Source organism: Malaclemys terrapin, chromosome 19 (genome assembly GCF_027887155.1).
Source record: "Malaclemys terrapin pileata isolate rMalTer1 chromosome 19, rMalTer1.hap1, whole genome shotgun sequence".
Lineage (NCBI taxonomy): Eukaryota > Metazoa > Chordata > Testudines > Emydidae > Malaclemys > Malaclemys terrapin.
Genome location: NC_071523.1, coordinates 17,893,710 through 17,911,157, shown reverse-complemented (window position 1 = coordinate 17,911,157; position 17,448 = coordinate 17,893,710). Strand labels below are relative to the sequence as shown.

The window sequence follows — 17,448 nt, the reverse complement described above, 5'->3', positions numbered from 1 at the left end:
GTCTAGCAATTTAAATTAGATTTTTTAAACAATTTGTTACACAGCATACAAAATGCTTTTGTATACACTAAGTTTTAAAATAGCTCACTGAATGTACAGTTGTAGGAACAAGTTCAGTAATGGACACTTCCTGTAATAATCATGAAGAATTTATATTAATTCATTATATATACACAGACTGCAGTGGTATCTTCCATTGCCCAAAATACAAGATTAGTAAACATCACACTCCTACCCAGAACCCGTCCCTTTTGGCAATAGGCACTATCAACTCTGCTGATTACACATTTTACAGTGCAAATGAAGACGGATGTTTACAAAAGCATTGCTGCTTAAGATTTTTTTTCCAGAAACCATTAGTGATTCAATTATCCAAAAAACAAAGTGTTTGGGAGGAAAAACATAATCAAACATTGTGGTTCATCTTTCTGCTCTTGCATGATAGCTAAAGGTACAGCTCAGATTGCTATTCACTTGCTATCGGAGGGAAAAAATCCAGAATTCATCAAATCTTTGACATGCATAACAAACTACATAAAAATAAGCTTTTCACTGAAGCTTCTAAAGGTTAAGAAAAAGCCTTGGAAAATACCTTCTTAGATCTTGAATCTAGACTAAGTTAAGAGCACTTCTGTTAAACTAACTATGCTGCAGAGGTCCTGGCCATATAGGCAACATATAGCAAGCGTTGTGGACAACCTCTCCCTAAAAACTCCCACACAGTTAGGTTCCTTCCCCTCACATACACAGAAAGGCTGAAAGAGATAGGTACTGATCTATGCAGAAGAACAAGACAACTCTGCTGGATAAGTGAGAGACGTGAAATCCCCTGAATACGCTGTCCCTACCCTCCCACCTTTCATATCAAAGGCTTTCTAGGAAAACCCCACCTGAACTTAACGGTCAACACAGCAAAGGGAGAAAGGTGGCCTGAGCCAGGACTCAAGGCATATGCAGCTTTAGAGATCACTGTCAACACATTTAATTACATATAGAAACATGTAGCAAGCTATTACTGATGGTAGAACTTGGATAATGCTGCCAAGAAAGAAGGCAGTTGCAATCTGTACGAGAAAGTTATTCTTGTATCTGTCAAGATCTAGGTTTTTCAGCCATAATTGATGAAGACATAGAACTTAACACTAAGAAAATATTTAGAAGTGGTTTAAGAAAATGCCTGCTTAAACAGTTTAGAACAGTTCACTCAACCACTGCACAGGTGGTATGTGTTTGTTTTTGTTATTTTTAAGAAACCATGTTCTAGACTTGTCCGGCTTGGGATACTACTCATTGTTTGAACATCGTTAAAATCTCAGTGCATAGGGGGCAAGCTACTCCTACCTACAACAACAGTAAAGAAGAAGGTATTGATCATGAGCTGCCACTGAGAGAAAAACAGCAGCTGAGCAAAGGAACTACATTTCAAATCGGCAATTACAAGTATATTCCTTTTTTACAGTTTTAATAGATAAGTCTAATTCACCTTTAGGGCTTGATGTTGAAAGGGAGTCAACCAGCCACTTATTTTGTGCCTCCAATAATTCTGTAGGTAAATGAATACAAAGACAACTACTACTTTACATATCTCCCTGATTTGCAGGCACAGTCAGAAGTGAAACTACAAAAACTATAACAGCAAATTGTAACGCAGTTTCTTAAACTCAGGGCTTTTAGTTTTTCTTGGCAGCAACAGTGTTCATGATTGGCATTTGATAAGGGCTTATGGTTATATAGTATTTTTCAATCAAATTTGCATGAAACTTTAAGTTGAACAAGTTTACTTTATAAAAAAACACTGGTTTCCACAATGCTGGTTAAAAACCATAGGACATTTTTCAAGATTACAGCAGGCTGAATCTAATTAATGGTGTACAGGATTTCCTAGCGGCTTTTTCATTCTGCACAAGCAAACAACAAGGGTTCCTTTGTACGCGTTCCATAGCAAGAATCTGTTGAAGCTGCCGCTACACTATGTAGTGCATTCAAAGGACTCGTCTCATCCTAGCACCTGAACTATAATTCAACTGAATGAACTCTTAAGAACTAAGTAAATGTGTTACTTGAACAAAAAGAGGAAAATGTAAGTGTTGACACCATTTAAAATGGCAGATCTATAAATATTATTAGCCCAATATATTTTATGTAAAGATGACTAAAACAAGAAAGGGGGATAACGGTCTTTTAATAAAGTTTGGAATTAAAAAGTCACTTAATAAAATTGTTTGTAGCTGTATCACATCAAAAAGTTTACATGCAGGTCATTTATTTCTATATTTTTCATAGAAAATGAAAAGCTGTTAAAATCCACAACGTTTGTCTGCTATGGCCAGTTTGGGTGTGTTCTTAAGGGGCTGCATGAAGCAAACTTAAGTTAATCAAAAAAAAAACCCTTAAGTATCAAAGAAACAAGTCAAAATATTCTCCAACTAATAACAATTAAAATATATATATTTATAATTCCAGGCCCTCAAAAGAAATCATGATAGTTTAAGAACAAAGTTTTGAGTCATTATGAATGAGCCCAATTTCAGCATCTGCCATGAGATGCAATGGCGAAACTGGCATTAGAACCTAACACAAATGAGTTTCCTTATGAGCTATATTAATCTTTATTTCCCTTCTGCAAAAAACAGAATTTAGGATTTCTTTTTAAAAAACCCTATCTACTCTTTATTAACTTGGTTACACTCCAGTGATACCATGCATGTACCTTGTCAGCTGAAATTCTGCATATATTAAGGCCTATCAGACCTGTGTATGAACTTAGCACACAATTATGAAGCAGACAACAGCATCATGTGTGCCAACTTACTATTTTCCTCCACATATGTGCACAGCATTTCAGGGTCATACTGGGCAGGAACACTGTAAAAAAACCTAATTGTAGCCATTAGTCTCCCAGTGCCACAATGATTGCAGTGGACCTTGAAAACAACACGTGATCCCAAATCAATGGGATATCGAAGATTCTCCAACTTGTTATCGAAGATAAATTAACCCAATCAATTTGGTTAGAATGCCAGTTTCTTCAAGAAACTGATATTTCAGACAAAAGATAGAAACATCCTCTTAAAATGAAAATTCAACTGCTTTGTCACCACCCTCTTAATTACTTTATATGAAGAAAAAAGGCATTGTTACAATGGCTCAAAACCGTTCTTGTAGTTATATGTAGAGTAAGTCAACAGGCTCAATTCAACTTCTAGCTAGCGAAGGTCTTTCCCATGTCTTCCTTCCCTTTGTATTTCCTCTTGCCATGTGTGAAGGGTATATACCTGTACTTTACCATATGCTGTAAACAAAAAGACATCAGTTTAGTTGCTAAACAGAACTGTTTGACAGATGTAATATTTCTATCAAAACACCATAATATGCAGTTTAAGCCACAATACACAAAGCTCTTCAGCATAATCACTAATTTACAACTGATAAGATGTACAACGTTTGTTTAACTTCAACAACATAAGATGCCATTCAGTCACAAGCTACACAAAGGATTTAAATGGCACTTTTTTCTGTATTATTAGTATACACTATGCCGAACACTTTAAATGGGGTTGTTTGAGAGTTTGTATCTCGAACTTTACAAAAAAAGGATACACAGTATGGAATAGTCAAGATGGTTAATCATGAAAGGATTAAGCAGCATAAATGTATTACTGTAAATCCCTTAGTCCTCACTTTACAATCATGAATCAAAATATACTACTTCAAAATTCAGAATGAGACATTTTCAAAATCTTTATTTTTAATTTCCATTTATAAGCCAATAAGCTATAGAAAATGTATCAAAGCCAACCTGAATTACTTTGCTGTGTTTGTCTTTTTAAAAATGCCAAGTTTTTCACAACACCCAACACCAATTTGAGATCCCAATAGTCTGCTTTGCACATTATACTTTAGAAATGCCATGGATGAATGGTGCATATTATCCATTATAAGCACCAAATTTACTACTTCAGAAGATATTCTGATAAATCTGAATCCTTTGAAGAATGGGTGTAAGGGGGCTAACAATTTGATATCTAGGTGTCTAAACAGATTTGATTTTCAGGAGTATTGAGTATTTATATTTCCAATTACAGTTTGTGCTGAAGAGTGCCTACACTTAGTTACTTTAGTTTAAAAATATTGGCCATACTATATATACACACACAGATAAACATGCACAGTGATCATCTGGCTGCCAACATGGAAAGACACTCTTAAGCGGTGATATTTTATCTTCAAAAAGATTCAATCCGATCTCAGCACATTACCTTGATTTGTCTCTTCATCGTGATACAGAATAGCATAATGAAGTACATCACAAGGATTGGCCAGAATACCGGAACGTTGAAAGCCTCAAAGAATGTACATACCATTGCAACAAGGATGCCTTTAGTAGCAGAATGCCTTAAAAATAAATTACATAATTAATCCCTCCCATACACTGGAAGTGACTTATTTGACACATTGATGTAAATGCTTTTTATTTTTAAGAGAATGGGCACATGTATCCGCTCACCAGAATTTAAACTCTGGCAGCCTTCTAATGAAGGGTCGAAATTCCTCATTTTGTTTTGTGGGTAATGAAGGACCATCATCTGGATAAAAAAATAAAAAATAAATCAATCTTTTGAGGTAAATCATCCCTTAATTGATCAGTATAGTAAAGATTCTGTACTTTCCTACTGTCACTATTATATACAAAGCCTATCTCCAGAACAGAATAGCTCCTTGCAAGAGTTCAAGTTTCCTATTTGTGTAAAATTGATCACTGAAGGACGAGTTGCTAATGCTTGATCAAATAATATTTGTTTTGAGAGTGATGTCACAATTGAACCCAGATCTCCAGAAAAGTTCAGACCATTATGCAATATCTAACCTAGTTCCAGCGTTCAAAAATATTTTCCACTCTGAGGAAGTAATTTTAAAATATCTGAAAACAGATACCATAAACAGACTGAAAGGTAAAAATCTGAGGATACATTAAAGCCCCACTGTGCATTTGTTTGGGAACAGACATGTTAACACATCTACATATGCCACCACTTATAAGCAATGTCAAGGAATAACCTATAGGAGAAAAATCTATTTAATTCCCATCTATAATGTATTCATATAACATTCAATGTACATGCTGTGGTTTTGGACTGTAACAAATAATTGAAGTTATTCAAAAGCTTTTGTGGTCACGTAGTTCAAGTGCAGGGCTGAGAGTCGGGACTCCTGGATTCTATTCTCATCTGACAGACTGGCTTTGGGATTTTAGGGAAATAACTTTTTACTTGCATCTAAATGAGTCAAAGGAGGTGTGTTTTTCAGTTTAACTAAACTTACTTGATTACAACATCCCACCCCCACCTTAAACTGTGTCTACACAGATGTTAATATCTTTTAGAGAGTGGGTCATGGGGTAGCCTAGCATGACCAGTATAAAATAATTATATATTTACACAGATGTTAAGAACTGTGTGTGTTTTCAGTTGAATTCAGCTCAGTTTTGCCTGTGTAGACAGGTCCTCTGTGCCTTTGATTGAACCTCAAAAAAAAAAAAAAAGAATCTTTCAAAAGCTCAATTGATTAAATATGTAAAATGCTTTGAGATCCTTAGATCAGTAGTTTTCAGTCAAGGGTACACATACCCCTGGAGGTATTCAGAGGTCTTCCCAGGGGTACATCAGCTCATCTAGATACAGTATTTGCCTAGTTTTACAGCAGGCAATGACTTGTTTATACTGCTCTATATACTATACCAATGGTGGACAACCTGCAGTCTGTGCTGGCCGCCGCTCCCATTGGCCAGGAACGGTGAACCATGGCCACTGGGAGCTGCAGGCGGCCGTGCAAATGTAAACAAACTATCTGGCGGCCTGCCAGCAGATTACCCTGATGGGCCACAGGTTGCTCACCACTGTACCATACACTGAAATGTAAGTAAAACATGTATATTCCAATTGATTTATTCTATAATTATATGGTAAAAATGAGAAATGAAGCAATTTTTCAGTACTAGTGTGTTGTGTCACTTATATTTTTATGCTTGATTTTGTAAGCAAGCAGTTTTTAACCAAGGTGAAACGGGGGGAGGGAGGGAGGAGTAACAGCAGACAAATCAGACTCCTGAAAGGGGGCATAGTAGACTGGAAAGTTTGAGAGCTACTGCCTTAGATGAAAGCAACGATTAGAGACCCTTCCTGCACTGTTAATTTTTAAACTCGAACTCTGTTCTCACTATTGAGAATTTTCTACTCTTCTCTGAAGACGTTTGTTCACGTGAAGATAGATGAAACTGGTTAAGTGATTTGGAAAACAGTTTATGTTCAAAATTATAGTAACGGGAGTAATGTCCACTATACCTGAGTCTTCCATTAGAGAGGGATCTACCTTTGGCGACAAGAAAGCTATGAAGAGATTTAGGTGGTAGATTCCCAAGGCATACGTCACAATGTACCAACCCTAGGAAAGAAAAAAAAAAACCAACAACAAAAGGTCAGACTGAAAACTTCATGGAAAACAGCTTCAAATACTTGTTTATCAAGACTAGCACAAATTGTTTTACCTGTTTTCGGTTCCTTCCCCCAATTACTTTTTTATTTGCAAGTGACAAGTTTTCTGGACTCACTTTTAAAACAGCTGACGTACAATGGGTTCAAGAAACTCCACTTGCATGAAACCCAAGTATTTAGGCTCTGTGTGAATAGGTAAAAACCACCCATGTAGATCTGATCCAACTTGGCAATTGGTTGGTTCCTATAACTCAACTGCCCTTTTTGTCCAGTGTTTCTTACTGTAACAGAGTAAGCTAAAAATTTACTATGGAATGTTTCTAGCTACTTTCACTTACAGCTATGTAAAAGAATGACTAAATGAATTAAAGGGAACGTAAGCAAAGCAGGAAATATCTGAAAGTTTAGTTAGGCTTGAAATTTAGTTTAGATTTTGAAAATTAAGTGTTTTATAAAGCGTAACAACAGTAAAGATTTTATGATGTTATTTAATTGGAAGAAGATGCGTAGGATGTAGGGTGTAGTGAGACAAACTAGTAAGCAAAACACCACATTCAGTTTCTTTGTCCAAACTCAGAGAAGCACAAAAAGTACACAACCACAATAATGATAATATTTTTGTAGTCCTTGCAGGTTTAAGAATCTATGGTGTTTAGTAATGGAAAAGGATATCTGCCACTTTAAAAATAATTATTTTTAAGCCAACTGTGTCCCTTTAAGCAAAATCTAATTTTTGATAAGATGCAAGCATAATGCATTTTGTCTAAGGGGAGGAATATTGAGAAATACATAATTAAATAAGGAATTAAGGAAGTTACAATATAGCAGAGATCTGTTCCAGCAGCTTAAACTGGAGAGGGCAATTTGCAACAGACCCTTTCCAGAAAAAATTGATAAGAAAATAAGATAAGTAACAAAGTCCCTTAAATCTTGTTGTTATAAGATCAAATATAATTGTCCTAGACTTCTATTTTAGCGTTCATGCGAAGTGTGTTAGTAAAACAGTTACTTGCAGCAAATAAACTACACTGGGAACAACAGTCTAACAAGTCTCTAACAGCACATACAGTTATTTCTAGAAATAGTTGTCAGTTTGTATGACAACACATTAGAGAGGCAAGGTGAGCGAGGTAATATCAGCCCAACTTCTGTTGGTGAGAGAGACAAGCTTTCGAGCCACACAGAGCTGAAGAAGTCTATGTGGCTTCAAAGCTTGTCTCTCTCACCAACAGAAACTGGTCCGATAAAAGATAGTACCTCACCCATCTTCGTCTCTCTAATATCCTGGAACTGACATGGCTACAACTACACTGCAGACACACTGTTAAAGACATTTAAGGATTACATCACAGTGCATGGATATCAGAATGTAATCTCTTTCAACTGAAGAAGTTACAGCTGAATAACCTGTCCTCTGAGGAAAAAAAAAATTATAAAGCTCTAACATACAGATAACATTGTCACAACTCTTGGTTCATTCTCCTCCAACTTTTCCGAAGGCAGCAATACCAGAATAAATTGTATTGTATTCTTTAGATAGGCACCTGAATGTATTAGCCTTTGAATGATTCTAAGTTTACGTGGTATATAACTTTGCCGAGTGCTGAGCACTACCAGCTCCTGTTGACATCTACGTGAGTTGAGGGCAGTGGTGCAGATCATCTCCTACGAGATACTTAGTGCCTCCAATTCCTACAAAAGTCAGTAAGAGTTTAGGACATTCCGTTTCAAATATTTCCCAGATTGCGCCCTAGAAGAGGAATACTAATGAATATGGGCTATATATAGCTAATAGCAGCCACATTTTACATATGAAAACCAAGACTGGATCATCTGAAAGTTCTTTCAGGAAGGAAAGTACCCAAAGAAAATTCACATAAAAGTTCAAGTGCTCCAGCAGTTTTGATGCTGTTACTCAATTTCAGAGCCTCCTGCAATTACTTTTGGTATTGTTTTCAGGCTTAGAGGTTTTAATCTTTAGAAGGTCAAGCACTCAAACAGGGACACTGCTGAAGTTATCAGAAATATGTTACTCTTTGAATATCACTGAGCAACGAAAAAATAATTGCACTCTTGCTTAGGGCAGCTTTGGGAATACTGGTTCTAAAGTGCTTAACTGAATTTTGGATTGGCATAAAATAGAGAAAACAGGTTAGTGGAGATGCAGTCTGCTGCTTGCCAGTGATAATAAAATAGTGGTAATGAAGAAATTCTTCATAGGTTCGGTGCTAGGAGAGGAATGCTGGCACGTGAATGAGATGCTAAGGTTTAAACAGGAAGCTAAAACATGAATGAAAGTTTTAAGAGGTTTATTATGCAATTTCATTAGAACATAACAGTGGCACTTCCCACTTTCTCCTGCTACAAAACAAAACAGCCAACCTTAACCATTCCTTTCAAGATTGTAGCAGCTCAAATTACAATTGCTATTAATTGGAGGGAAAAAAAACAACGTACTTTCACTTCACACAAAGCATACCAAAGCTTTTCCTAGGGAAAAGATGAGTAGTCAAAAAAGACACGCATATGTACTTAACTATAACTCCTTCATGACACGAAAGTAGCTGGTTTAGGAATCTGTTTATTCTACCAAACTTGTTTCCATCTTGAAGTTATTATTTCATTACATGTCCATGTATGTAAACTTAAAATATTCTCACTTCGACCCATATGATCCAATATTTCTTAGCAAGTGTTTTAGTGAAATGGATTATTCAATCTAATAAAAGTATTCCTTTTAAAGTTACAATGTTATTCTAAACATGATAAATTTAGTTTTCCTACCTGTAGTAGATAAACTCTAATCATGTAGATAAAACTCAGACCCAGAGTTACAACCCATCGTACTGCTGTATATGGAGTAGATTTGTCTAGCCAGGATTGGTAGATCTAGAATGAAATGTAAAATGTTTTATACACAAACATGGTCTATTATAGAGTAATTTAAATGAGTGTCAGAAAGACCACAAGTTTTAAGGGACATTTTTTGGTTAAACATCATAGTTTAAAAGATTAAAAACATTTTTAGAACTCAGGTTTACTTGGCACTATTTAGACTGGTTACTTGCTTACATTTTATTCAGTTAGGTCACGCTTTGCTAACAAATTTCACTTTCATTTCTAGTCACTCAATTTCTGGTTTTTAAACGCTAGTATAACTGGCTGGCAATTTTAAGTTGTAACTAGAGAAACTGATTTTTTTTTCCGTTTCATAAATAAGTTTCCATTAATGTTATGTTTAAGTCTTCTGTTTACAAAATCAGATTTTGAGCCCGAGTTACCCACAGGACAAAAAAGATTTTTTATGGCTATTGGAAAGCTTATGCTCTAAGTGTTTTAAAAATCATTAGCAAATGTGCGTGTCTAACTCTGAACATCTTAAGGGGAGCAAATGTTCAGAAAGTGCTGAAAACCACCAAGAAAAGAAAAGAAGAAAAAAAAAAAATCAGGCTTCTTTAAGGTGTTCATCCAAAAATGTGTGCATCCAAAAATCGCATCACTTTTAAAAATGTGTGTACTATGTTGTCTAATCTACATAAGTACTCATAGTTTAGTAAAACATAAGTTTTAGCTTTTAATACCAAACAGTAATTGCTTGAATTAATTATGGCTACATGAAGCTTTCTGTCTCTTCATCTGCAAGCAACTAGCATGCTGAGGGCATTAATGCAGTAATAAATATTCATACATACTGTTAAACATTCAAATAGTGATAGAGGCATTATTTAAATTATGTATTTGTCATCATGGTTATGAGACCATCCATTTCTAAAAAGCAAACTCATTTTATACTTTTTGAAGTACTCAGTAACTTAATTATTCCTTTTACTGCAACTAAAGGCCATGAGTTAAAAAAAAAAAAAAAAAAAAAAAATGTATAAATCCAGTGACACTAGTTCCTAACATGATCTCTCACATAAAACCAACCTGTCCAAGTCTTGTGAAAAATCTATACACCACTGAAGGTTTGCCATGAACAGACTCTCCAATACTGTCCCCTTCGGACATTGTTGCTGTGAAAACAAGACATTTATACAGAAAACATATTAAAAATGAAAACTCAATATAGTGAAACTTTAAGACACTTTACATGCATCAGCATTCAGGTGTGTGATTTCGTATCTTGGTGATCTGATATTTTATTTGAAACGAAAAGGTATCTTCTGTGAAACATTTTTAAAGACAGGACATTCATTCATTCTATTTCAGGGGAAGTGTCAAGAAAGGAAAGGGTTAAATATATTTTACAAAGGAGGGAGAGGATCCAAGACATTTTTATGAAAAATTACAAACAGTAACTGAGGCAAGCGATCTAAGTGATGTTCTCACCTTGATATTCCAGAAATCAGAGTAATAATCTGGAAACAATAAACTGGAGATGATGTACTGTGATACTACCCTCCCCCCACCCCACACCTTTAGCCTTTAAAGGTAAACTGCAAAACCAAAATTTAAGAAACTCTCAAAAGTAGTAAGTGACTACACATTTAGATAAATTCAAATCTGTCTTCTGTACTTTGGGTTCCATCCAAGAGCTGGCATCATAAGCACCTAAACTGAAACATTTTCCTGCACTGTTTGAAGCATTTGATGTTGTCAGTCATATCTTTGCCAAAATGAACATCTCAGCAACAGTGGAAAATTATTACCTTTACGAGCTTATATTGCCTTACTCCCTCTCACATGGTAAGAGACAGGACCCAGAACTCAGGTGAAAAACATTATTAATAAATGCAATACTTTTGATTTAGGATTCTCCTCCACTCCTCCATTAAAAACAAACAAGCTCTGCAGTTTGCTTTAAGACACAAACAAAATCATATGGAATCGGAGCAGATGTGCCACATCACCAAAGGTAATACCTCACACTTCCTGGATTCCCATCTCTGGGCAGGACTATGTTGCTCTATTTTATAATGGGAGCAATTTCAGCTCTGTAGTAATTAACGTTTAGAGAGTGTTTTTCACTTGAAGATCTTAAAGCAATACAGATGGGTGAAGTATTAGTAAACCAAGGAAGATTACCGGTAAATTGTATTAAATGCTGCATTATAGTGACAAATAGATGGAAGGAAGCTCTTGCTCCTAATGACAATCTGAAGATTTATGAAATGTTATAACTCTAAATTTCTCTCTGAGTGCATGGTAAAAATCTGAAAGCTATGTATTAGCCCTCTTTTACATGGGAATAATAATCAGTAATGGGAAGGAGTCCCTATCACAATATCAGAGGTAAGAGGATTGATAGTGACAATTCAGAACTTCAGCCACACCTCGATCCTAGGTATACCAAAGAAAGACTCCTAAAATTTGACAATACAAAAGTGTCCTTTTAATATCCAGGGCGAAAGAGAGGAAATACATTTTTCTCTTCAGTTAACTCCACTGGGTGGGGGAGAGGCAATACCATTATAGAAACTCAAAGATTCAACATGCTTTTATTCATAACTTCCTCTATTACCACTACCTTATTATTAGTTTTGAAACTTTTTCAAACATAGTGAATCTAAAGCAGAACCAGAATGGCTACAACGACGGAAGTGTTTCATCATGGAAGAAATGTTTCCTTTCTGTCAATGATACCAATATTCATTTGAGTATCTTTAATGTTCTCATTATGTGCTTCTACTCAATCATCAATGGAGACTTGGAAAATCAGATCTGTAATAGGATCTAACATCCCAATCCTGCACAGAGTTACATACACTAGGGCCATGTCAACACTAACATTTCTGTCAGCCAGGGTGGATAAAAATCAATTATTTTTTTTTTAAATCGGATTTTTTTGATAAAATGCTTTTTGAGGAAAAAGCCTATCTAAAGATAGTTTTAAGATACATTATATCTCTCATCATGGAATAGGGATTATAAATTCTAGTTCTATAGCATAAGACAATATATTCATGTAATTGTTAAAAAAAGTTTTGTAAATGAGTTCCAATAGTTCATGGAATAGGGACCCAATTTTATGGGGTTCCAGAGGCTTCTTTATAGATTATTTAGGTTAATCTTTCTATCTACCCAATGGGACTCAGTGCTCAGTCTAGAAGATACCAGCAGAGATGCTTAGTTTTTCAGTTCCCAAACTGTGGATTTGTCTCCAGCAAAAACAGTAAAAATGTTTTAAAATAAATAAATAATATATAGAGGTGAGAAATAACAGACCTCAACCCTATTGTCCATCTGCAAATTTGTGTACACAGAGTCAATCCCTTACCTCTCTCTAAAAGTGCAAAGTTTCAAAAAGTTCAATGAATAGAAGATTGTTGGGGGCAGAATAGATCTGGACAAGGATAAATCTGGAGATAAATGTGAGAAGGGAGAGACAGGCAGTAGAAACAAAAGTGAAACTGAGCAGCATATTCCAGAAGTCTTGAGGTCTTCCTGAGTGCAGCTTTCATTGATTTGAGATCTACCATACCATTCATATTCTCTCACTAGAAAGGAAAACCTATAATGGCAGCAGCCCATAAGAGAGACCCAGTTTGGGAATAAGAACCATTCAAGAAATATATGTTTGCTGATGATGTTTTAAAGAAAGTAACACCAGTGAACTGGTGGAAGTCACTTAAGCACTTGGATTCAGAGACTGTTGAAGAGATAATCTCACTTTTAACAGCAGCAGCTTCTTCTGCTGGTGCAGGAAGAATATTTTCTTCCTTTAGACTAATTCATTCCAAATTGAGAAATCCTTTGGACCCGAAAAAGCAGGAAAACTTGCTTTTCTTTTCCAGGTTATGAACAAACAGGAAAATGAAGGTGAAGACGACTTTGAGTTAGCTGCAGAAGCCAATATTTTAAGTTTCTCATGTTGACCTGGCTGACGTAGTGGATTTAATTTTTGTTTTGTTTTTTAAATATTTAACTATTTTATTTTAAAACAATTTTAACAAAAACAAACCTGATTTTAAAAAACTTGAATGTTTAACTAAATTCAAAAATAGCTCAGTGGTTTGAGCATTGGCCTGCTAAACCCAGGGTTGTGAGTTCAATCCTTAAGGAGGCCACTTAGGCATCTGGGGCAAAAATCAGTACTTGGTCCTGCTAGTGAAGGCAGGGGGCTGGACTCGATGACCTTTCGGGGTCCCTTCCAGTTCTATGAGATAGGTTTATCTCCATATGCTTGTTTTGTTAAAATATTATATGTTTGCTGTTGAAGAAAAAATCCAGAATACAAAATGTTGTTGTTTTAGTTAAATAAAACAATTTATATGTCTGTCTGGTGATGTTCTCTTTCTAATACAACATGGCAAGAAAATTCTCCAAACATTAATGATTAACCTGTTGAATTAGAGATCGTTCACTTCCCAATGACTTCATAAATATCTGCTTCAAATACCTTTGGTAAATGAAATAACCAAACAATCATTCATTTTCTGATATAGCTGTAAAACTACTCTGAAAAGTTTTCAAAATAAATCACTTAAAAAATTTACAGTGTGTACTTCTAAAAATGAAACCTACATCTGTCTCTGAGTTGTGAAGAATACGTATTAAAGTTAGAACAACCAACAAGAACGCACTTTTATGTAGAAATCCATGATTAAATCAAGTCTTGCTGACTAGTGATTTAAATCATGATTTAAATATATTAGATTTAAATCAAATCCACCCTGATGACAGCAAAACTTTTATCGTTCAGGTGTGTGAAAAAACACCCCCCTGAGCAACATAAATTTTGTCAGCATAAGCACTCGTGTGCACAGCACTATGTCGGCGGGAAACACTCTCACGCCAACATAGCTATTGCCATTCCTTGAGCTGGTTTTATTATGTTCACAGGAGAGCTCTGTTCTGTTAGCATAACGCAGCTACACGAGTGCTCTTACAGTGGCATAGCTGTACTGGTACATCTGTGCCACGGTAAGCTTGTAAGTGTAGACATGGCCTAGTAGTTCCGTTGAAATCAATGGGACCACTTATGCATGAAGTTAAAGACACCTAGTTCTTGCAGGTTCGGGCCTTCTTTTGCATTCTGTTCTGCAATATGGGTAGTAAAAAACTTCACATCTGATTAAGTCGTGATTATTATTCAATTTACAAAAAGAAAAGTGCTTGGATGAACATCTGATAAAAAAAAATTATTATTCCAGGGATAGATCTGAATGTCTATAGTGTCACTGAAGTTTTTTTTAGCACATTCATAGTTTTAAAACCAAATAAGTATATTTTCCTGATTTATGTTATTATGAACCTCTCTCGATGCATTTTAAATAGCATAGGTTTGAAATATGTAACATAATATTCCTTACAGGTGTTACAATGTTTAATAGTTAAAGATACAAGCAGCAATATTTCAAAACTTACAGAACATTAGTAATTAAAACTACAGTATCTACCCGAGGTTGTGTGCCAAAAAATTAAAAATTCTACACACAATATTTTAAAATTCTGCACATTTTATTTGTCAAATAAATGTGGAGACTCCAAAATGGAATTGGGGAGCACAGGCCACTGACAGCACAGAGGTGGGAGATCACTCTGCAGCTCCCCACTGGGACACTGACTCAGCAGTGAGGCTGCATCCAACCCTGACATAGTGCAAGGACTGGGCCTGCCCCAGAAACACCTCAGGGCCCCGCCACTCCATGCCAGATGCGGGCAAGCAGATTCAGCAAGGCAGGATCCAAGTGTAGAGAAGCTTAGTGTGGGGGGATCCAGGTGTGGGTTGAGGGGGTTCTGTGTGGGGCAATCTTGGTGCGGGTGGCTCAGTGGGGATCCAGGTGCAGGGGGATGGAATCTGGATGCACAGGGGATTGTTGGGGTGTTGTGTGTGCAATGATAATGGGACTCGGCATGGGGGTCCAGGTGAAGGGCTTGGGGCTCAGCGGGGGGGAGGGGGGGGGAGGAACAGAGCTCAGCTGGTGAGTCTGGGTGTGGGGGGTCCAGATGCTGGGGGAGTGGGGATCCACGTGCAGCTGGTTGGGTCTCAGTGGGGTGAGGATCTGGGTGGCTTTTGGGGTGGTCCAGGTGAAGGGGAAGTGGGGCTCATCAAGGGGGTTCTGAGCACGGGGGGGGGGGGGCTGAGGGTCAGGGTATGATGGGGTCTGGATGCACGGGGGTTGGGCAGATGGGGGAGCAGCTCTCTGTACAGGGATCCCTCCCCCCCTGCAGCTGAGGAGCGATAGGTGCAGAAAGTGAGGGTGTTTGCAGAGCTTCCCGCAGCTGGGGGGGGGGGGGGGGAATCTGGGGGTTGGTCTGACCCAGCCCCAGATGCCGTGCAAGGGAAGAGGAAGTCACGTCCTCCCTAGCCCAGCCAGGACTAGCGGCTGAGCCTGGCACAGGGTAGGAGCCATGAGCTGGGTCTTCTCTAGTCCCCAGCCCCCACCCCACAGTACTTTACCTCTCTGCCAGCTGCCCTGGGCACCTGAAATATACTGCTGGGGAGGACTGCATGACTGCTCTTGTGGCTTCCCTTTACTTCACCGTCAGAAAGTCATTTTTCTATTAGGAAGCAAAGAAATCTGCGGGGGACATAAATTCTGCGTATGCACAGTGGTACAGAATTCCCCCAGGACTAAGTATTGCAAGAAGTGTGTCTTGTGAAATTTACTTTGAAAAGGATTCACAATTACAGACCTAATTCTGATCTCATATCTGAGAATTGGAAATAAGGCTTAATTTTGATAACACACCATTATAACAGAGCATAAAATTCCTCTCTTACAGTGAGAGGTTATCAAAATCCAGCACTGTAAATAAATCAGTAGCCAGGGAGCAGACTGAAACTAGCCTAATGATAACAGAGTTCAGAGTTTTAAACAGAGTGCTACCAACATGAAATATGGCTCTATAAAATTACTATTCTGCCTTAAAAATATATTAACCTTACAAACTCATGAGGTATAAGAAGTTACGTTTTCTGGTTTACTAGGCAAGCAATTCCATCCCTGAATACTGAAAAAGCAGGGTCTCTTCCTTGATTATTTTATGTGTAATGAAGGCATTTCATTCATCTCTTCCAATAGCATGCACAGTGTAAATAGGTCAGAGAACTCTCTGAACATTAAGGAATTTTTCTGACTTTAAAGACAAAACAAGCAAATAAGGAGAACTGAAGAGAAGGATGCAGTTCCCTGTGCTAGAAGAACATACTTTCATGAGCAATAGCCTAAGATGTTCTGTTAGAAGGGCCAGCGGACAGCCAAAGGCACAAGGCAGCCCAGTTGGTCCCAAGTTTTTCAAAACATTGCAGCTTACTTCTGCTTCCCAGAAAGTGCAAGTTTTCCTTTAACAACAGATTTGGTCCCTACCCGCCTACCTCATGCACCTGGCCCGTCACAAATACATCCCCAGCCAAACAACAGCAGCAGCAGCTCTAGGACACCTCTGCAGCCCCAGTCATTAAAGAAACAAACTTCCACCGGGGGTTCGTTAGTTAAATCTCGACACTAATTACAGGAGGCAACGCAGGAGAGAGGGGAGTCCGTGAAGAGAAGAAGTGAACAACGTGAACGCTCCTTTGAAGCAGAGGTCAAGGAGAAGGAGGCCCCGAACTGTGAGTAGCACCGGCCCCCATGGGCAGCAGGACCCAGCTCTAGGGGGCCGCACAGGTCTGACCCGGGAAGATCCCGAGACTCCCGCGCCTGGGGCAAGGAGCGCCTCCCCCCCCCAGAGTAACCCCTCCCGCCGCAGGGAGCAGCGTGCTCCTGCCCAGTCACACCCCGAGGGCCGTTCCCCCCGCCCCCTCCCCCAACGCGCCCCCTCCCGGCTCTCCCCGCCCCGGGGGACCCCTCACCGCCCCCGGCCCCGCGGCCCAGGCCGCATCCAGCTACTGCCCGGCACTGGGCCCCGCTCCCACCTCTGTCCCGGGGGAGGGGCGGGGGCATCGACTACTCACGGGTGCCGGAGCCGCTGCAGCCGGGGCCAGGTCTCTCCTTCCGCCTTCCCCCCCCGCCCTCCACCACAGCATCCAATATGGCGGAGGATGAGTCAAAGCCAACTGCTTCCGCTTCCG

The 17,448-nt window shown here is 38.3% G+C and overlaps 1 protein-coding gene across 2 annotated transcripts; it reads right to left on the bottom strand.

The window, feature by feature from the left end:
• Window positions 1-133: 133 nt before the first annotated feature.
• Window positions 134-17,423, bottom strand: RER1 (retention in endoplasmic reticulum sorting receptor 1). 2 transcript variants are annotated; one of them, XM_054008888.1, is made up of 7 exons: window positions 17,332-17,423; window positions 10,419-10,504; window positions 9,276-9,380; window positions 6,342-6,441; window positions 4,508-4,586; window positions 4,260-4,395; window positions 134-3,292 (listed from the first exon to the last, which is right to left on the bottom strand). In XM_054008888.1, the coding sequence occupies exons 2-7, from the start codon at window positions 10,497-10,499 to the stop codon at window positions 3,203-3,205; spliced, it is 591 nt and encodes a 196-aa protein (XP_053864863.1). In that variant the 5' UTR covers window positions 10,500-10,504; window positions 17,332-17,423; the 3' UTR covers window positions 134-3,202. The 2 variants fall into 2 exon arrangements, with proteins under 2 accessions (XP_053864863.1, XP_053864864.1); XM_054008889.1 differs by lacking the exon at window positions 17,332-17,423 and adding an exon at window positions 16,753-16,889.
• Between the last annotated feature and the right edge of the window lie 25 nt (window positions 17,424-17,448).